Source organism: Choristoneura fumiferana, chromosome 6 (genome assembly GCF_025370935.1).
Source record: "Choristoneura fumiferana chromosome 6, NRCan_CFum_1, whole genome shotgun sequence".
NCBI lineage: Eukaryota > Metazoa > Arthropoda > Insecta > Lepidoptera > Tortricidae > Choristoneura > Choristoneura fumiferana.
The window spans coordinates 1,445,942-1,451,941 of record NC_133477.1 but is presented as its reverse complement, the minus strand read 5'-3'; the positions used below and the strand labels follow the sequence as shown (position 1 = coordinate 1,451,941).

The window sequence follows — 6,000 nt, the reverse complement described above, 5'->3', positions numbered from 1 at the left end:
AGTTTAGTTGTAAAATTTGCACGGCAAATGAGAAATGAAAAAGATGAGCGGTGCCGGCTGAACGGAAAATAAAGTAGTTTTCAAACTAGCTGGCTGGAGATGTGCGAGACTAATTGATTCATGAGAAACAGATTCCTCGCAACATTATTATCCTCGCACATTTCTGGTGGAAACGCAACCTGAAAATAAAAAAAACGACTGGCACCTTTCTTATGAAAAAAATAATAAACGCCCTGTCAGTAAGTATGTAAGTATTATAATACCGTATTCTATTTTTGTACTACACTACTTGTTATATGCAAAGTATTTATTTTACAAGTTTTTTTGGGGATTTATTGACTTTATCATGGAAAGGAGGAACAAGGTACAATCGGATTGATATTATAAATAACTGTTTTTAGTTTATAGTTACTTATTTTGCTTAAATATATTGATTACGGGATGTAGATGGTGAGTGCCCTTTAAATGAGTTCCCGATATTTCAACGCACGAGTCAAGATCACGGGCAGAGTCTATTATATATTATATACTAACTAGTGTCCACCCGCGGCGTCAAATGCGTAAACTATAAAACCAGCAGTTGAATTCAAATTCGGGATTTTACTAAATCCCCTGTCTCTTTCGCAAAAATGTCGCTGGCGGTTGAAAATTCGAGATTTTATCCCGACACCGTGAGAATATCGGGATAAAAAGTTGTCTTTATATTATTCCAGGTGTTTTGGGATCTACACGCCAAATTTCATCCAAATCCGTCCACTAGTTTTAGCAATGAAAGAGTAGAAAACAAAAATTCCCGTAGGAAATATTTAATGTTCTATTTTTAACCCCCGACGCAAAATCCTCGTGTTATACGAGTATATAGGTTTGATCGCTATGTGTGTCTGTGTACCTGTCTGTAGCACTGTAGCTCTTAAACGAGTGAACCGATTTGAAAACAGTTTTTTTAATTGAAAGCAGGTTTTCTAGCGATGGTTCTAACAAAATATTTTATCAAAATCGGTAAAGCCGTTTTTGAGATAGGTATTGAACTTTGAAGTGACAATGTCGGTGGTTGTCCAACTTTTTGTTGCTTGGGTTATTGCTATTTGGGCAACGACACCTTAAAATGGTCCAACCTGAATTCATTTATGCTCTAAAATTATAATATTAGTTATATATTATTATATTACATATTACTTTGTGCGGATTGGGAACTTCACACGCACCATTGAATTGCTTCGCAGGTTTGTGCAGGTTTCCTCACGATGTTTTCCTCCCCCGGCAAGCTCGTGGTAAATTTCAAATGTAAAACTCATAGGTGCGAGCCGGGGCCCGCGTGGGAACTACGGCCCAAGCCCTCTTGTTCTGAGAGGAGGCCTTTGCCCAGCAGTGGGACGTATATAGGCTGGGATGATGATGATGATGATATTACTTTGTAGAAAAGAACACCATACATCGATGACAGCATATGCCACCAATTGAAGGTTATTGATTACGGCACATACGGAAAAGACAATGCTAATTCAACCTCCGAGGTAAGATAATGTCGATCGATGATTTATTTATTTATGATTATTATTATTTACTAGCTATTGCTCGCGACTCCGTCCGCGTAGTATTCGTTAATCGCTATCCCGTGGGAACTATGCAATTTTCCGGAATAAAAACTACCCTAAGTCCTTCCCCGTGACGCAAACTATATGTATACCGAATTTCATTTAAATCGGTTCAGCGGTTAAGACGTGATTGAGTAACGAACATCCAAACATCTTCTCAAACTTTCACATTTATAATATTAGAAGGATCATCGATCAACCAACAATATCTCTCTTAAAAACGCTGCGCCCTTCCGGGTTTCATAATGTTAGTGCTATATTGTACTTTTGACATGTGAATTGCATTTAATAAATAAATAACACGTACACGGGTCGTATTGGAGTGTTTATTTATTTTTATTTAATTTACGTGGGCACAAAAAAACGTCTCCTGACTTATTTATAACTCATTGCAGCCAATTGAAGAGAAAGGAGACATCAAAGAGGAGAGCACGTCGCTCCATAAGCTGCACTATTACGACCAGCGCTTTAACTTGAAAGGCACACAATACCGTTATGCGGACGATGTCTTAAAAGCTGTCCCTAACCCGGTACTATCTATTACATTTTGTTGAATCTCGGTTATGTGGTTGGTAGAGGAAAAGGTGGAGTAATTTAGGCAAAGATGTTAGCTTGATGTTAGATTGATGGTTTTCGTCAAACGGCTCGCATCGCATCGGATCGGAATAGTTATTTGTGTCACAAGGGAGCAATATGTTGTATTTACGGCGAGGGCGTACCATTGAATCCAGAATGTAGCGAGGGATTCTAAAGTAGAATCCTGAGCGTAATGAGGGATTCAAGTGTTAACGCCCAAGATGAAAATAATTTTGCTCCCGAGTCGCTCATACAACTTTTCACACCAAGCATTAAGAAACTTGAAAAAATAATTTCTAAATTATTATTAAAGAACAACCAGCAAAGAAAATGGCGTGGCTTTACAATTATCAACTTCAAAAAATGGAATTTGCAATAAAACACTTAGAAAAGCCTTGAACAGAAAGTTGCACTTTGCTCCCTCTCGTCAGGGAGGAAAAGTTACTTTTCTGAAGGAGAGGTGTGAAAAGGATATGAAGGGATGCAGTGACAGCCGATCACGTTCGGCAGGATGTCGACGCGTACGGTCGGCTCCGCACCGTCGCTTCCGAACGTATCCGAAATGAGAATCAATACTCGGTATCCAATAATTTGGCAACAAACGTTTCAACAAATATTAATTTAGCAAACAACGTAGTAGGTACAGAGTAGTTATAAAAAAAGAGTTGTTTGGGTAATGGACAAGTGTGTTTGTAAAATGACAAGTTTGTTAAGAGTAGATACTTATATTTAGCAGTTTTGTGATATGAAGTGGTTGTGAAATGAATAGTTTGCGAAACGTTGTTTGTGAAATGATCATTTGTTAAACGTTGTTTGCCAAATGATAGTAAACCATTTCAAACTCAACCGTAGCGCATCTTTAGGGCAATACAAACTTTCATATTTCTTGCAGAGATGTATCTATCAGGTCGCGGGCGAGCAAAGTAATTGTTTTAGTTCATATGGACTTTCCCAAAGTAATGCCTGATTCAATAAATCGTCCCTAGTTTCACCAAATCCCGTTCTAATTAAGTTGAATCGCATAGTACGGGCATTGTAATATTTTGTAAATATAAGACCAACAAGATTTGTAGTTGTTCAACCGACCAATTGCGACCAAGAACGACGAGTTCAGAGACGGCCGCAGGCGCATCGACCTCGTCCTCGCCCAGCAGGAAGACGGCCGGAAAGACTTGGATGAGATTCGAACGAGGTTCTTGCATAATATTCTAAGGACTGGTCTGGATTTGGAAATTGTACGTGGTACTGTGAGTATCCTATATCGTCCTATCTATTTACTGGATTTTAGGGGAACGTGTCGAAATTTAAAAATAATAATGGACGAAGGACGAGAGCTCATCAACGAGATGGGCGGATGACCGCTGCCAACCGAAGCAACTGGAGGTTCATGGGGAAAGCTTAAAACTTAATTTAGTACTATTAAAATGACATTGTTTGCTGTGTCGCAAATTTGACAATTTCGTCAAGACCCCTCCTCTTTCTTATTTATATATATCCGAAGCCGATTGCTTACCTTGTAATTTTCTCTCTGCGTACCTGTATCGCTTACTATTTTTGGCATACAATAAAGAGTCATTGTATTGTACTGTATTGCCTGAAACTACTGCGCTGCCACACTACTCTTTAACCCTTTGAACGCCAAGAATACCTATCGTGGTCGTCCTACCACGCCAGCAACTTTTAAAGTGTCAGGGCTAAGGCGTTTTTGTTCGAATCGTTTTTGTTTTATATTTTATCTACACCCATATAGTAAATCCTCCATTATGCGTTCAAAAACAATATAATGAGCAGCATTATGACATTGGTTTCTATTATGAACACGGCTGTATCGTAATGAGATTTCATACGTAATTACAGCACCGGGGCGCGCCGCGCCGCCCGCAAGAGCAGCAGCAGGTCGTCGCGGGCGCAGCGCGGGGGGCAGACATACCTACCTAGTTAGAGTTAATGCAGGTCATTCTCAATGGTTCGCGGAACACATGATAGAGGATTTAATATATGGATGTAGATAAAATATTGTATGCAACTGTACGTAATTAGGCCTTAAAACACTCATGTGAACCTACTCGTGTTTTAAGGACCCCTATTACGATACAGTTGCATAAATAACTATTGTACAACACTGCGAGTTTATTTCTTTTCGATAACACACGCCCACATACATATGCGCATACATATATGCGTTTAGTTCGCCTTTGTACATATATCTCATTGTTTGTCAATTGTGTTTGTTTACTTATTTTGTACAATAAAGAGTTTAAATACATACATACGTACCAGTGCTTGGAGTGTGACTGATGATCACTTCATTCAAATGTAAAAGCGTTCAAAGAGTTAATGTGAACTGTAAACTAATAACATTTTTTTCCAACAGATGAGGATTCACAAAAACCTACTGTTCATCAAAATACATGCCCCTGACACAGTTTTGGATGAATTTAATCATTTATTATGCACAAAAAAATATTTTAAAAGCGAACATGTCCGCTTTGTTAAACCAGACCAAACCATTATTGGCAAAGCGCTCCCGTTCACTAGAGTCAAGCACGAGCGAGAAATGATCACGTTAGCCAGGTATGACTCAGTGTTTACTAGCAAATCTTTAAGGCCTACGCTAGCAGGCGCGGGTGCACTGAGCCGTATAAAAAGGTACTCTGTGCACCGAGCGAATATCAGCGATGGTTCCAACAGAATATCAGCGCTGTGACAGCAATGTCGCAGCACATGCTGAGTCGGCGCATCTTTGTTCCTGAATTATGAATTATTTGTTTTCATACAATTATCATGGTATGTTTGTGAATAAACTTTATTATTTATCTACCTGTGTATCGACTGGACGTCTGCAAGTGTGGGTGCAGTACCTTAGTGTAAGTTTTCGGTTACAAAATACGTCTCGATCGCGTTCGTGTTTGCACACAAATTGAGATTTTAACGTGAACGCGATCGAGACGTATTTTGTAACCGAAAACTTACACTAAGGGCACAGTACCCTTAGTGTAAGCGTGTAAGTTTTCGGTTACAAATGCGTCTCGATCGCGTTCGCGTTTAAATCTCAATTTATATGGAAACTAACAGCGCCTCTAGCGGAACGTTTGCAATGTTCGTGTTTCCATACAAATTGAGATTTAACCGCGAACGCGATCGAGACGTATTTTGTAACCGAAAACTTACACTAAGGGCACAGTACCCTTAGTGTAAGTTTTCGGTTACAAATGCGTCTCGATCGCGTTCGCGTTTAAATCTCAATTTATATGGAAACTAACAGCGCCTCTATCGGAACGTTTGCAATGTTCGTGTTTCCATACAAATTGAGATTTAACCGCGAACGCGATCGAGACGTATTTTGTTACCGAAAACTTACACTAAGGGCACTGGTAAAATCCGTCGCACGCGACGCGCAGTTAGCGTTGCTCATACTATTTTTCAATAGTAATCGACCCCGTGCAAACCTCTTTTTGCGTTGGGGGTTAAAAAATGAGAAATTAACTCTGTCTGTTTGTACGAAACCTCTTCACTCACGCTTAAACAGCTTACTTACGATTTATATAAATTTATTGGCATATGTATGGAGATAGTTTGTACATAGGATAGTTTTTATCGCGGACAACTGCGTAACTTTAAATTGTATGATGGCATCTTTAGGAAAGAGGGAATTCTATCCTTTTTCTAGTAGTTGCAACAGCTCTCTATATATATAGATATCCGAAGTTTACATGTCATTAATAAACTAATTAAGTGCATAAAGGTGCAGTATTTTTATTTGATATAAAACGTCACTTAATAAATACGATGATTGATGGACGGTGGCCAGTGTCAGGGGGGTGTCACT

General features: G+C 39.1%; 1 protein-coding gene across 1 annotated transcript in view; it reads left to right on the top strand.

Annotated features, from left to right (window-relative positions):
- The first annotated feature begins 277 nt into the window (after positions 1-277).
- LOC141428559 (anoctamin-5-like) overlaps positions 278-6,000 on the top strand; it is a 30,787-nt gene continuing 25,064 nt past the window's right edge. Inside the window, exons 1-5 of the mRNA XM_074088564.1 lie at positions 278-364; positions 1,419-1,514; positions 1,991-2,125; positions 3,245-3,418; positions 4,546-4,745. Coding sequence (XP_073944665.1) covers positions 347-364; positions 1,419-1,514; positions 1,991-2,125; positions 3,245-3,418; positions 4,546-4,745 — 623 coding nt within the window. The 5' untranslated portion in view covers positions 278-346. The remainder of the gene's footprint in view (positions 365-1,418; positions 1,515-1,990; positions 2,126-3,244; positions 3,419-4,545; positions 4,746-6,000) is intronic.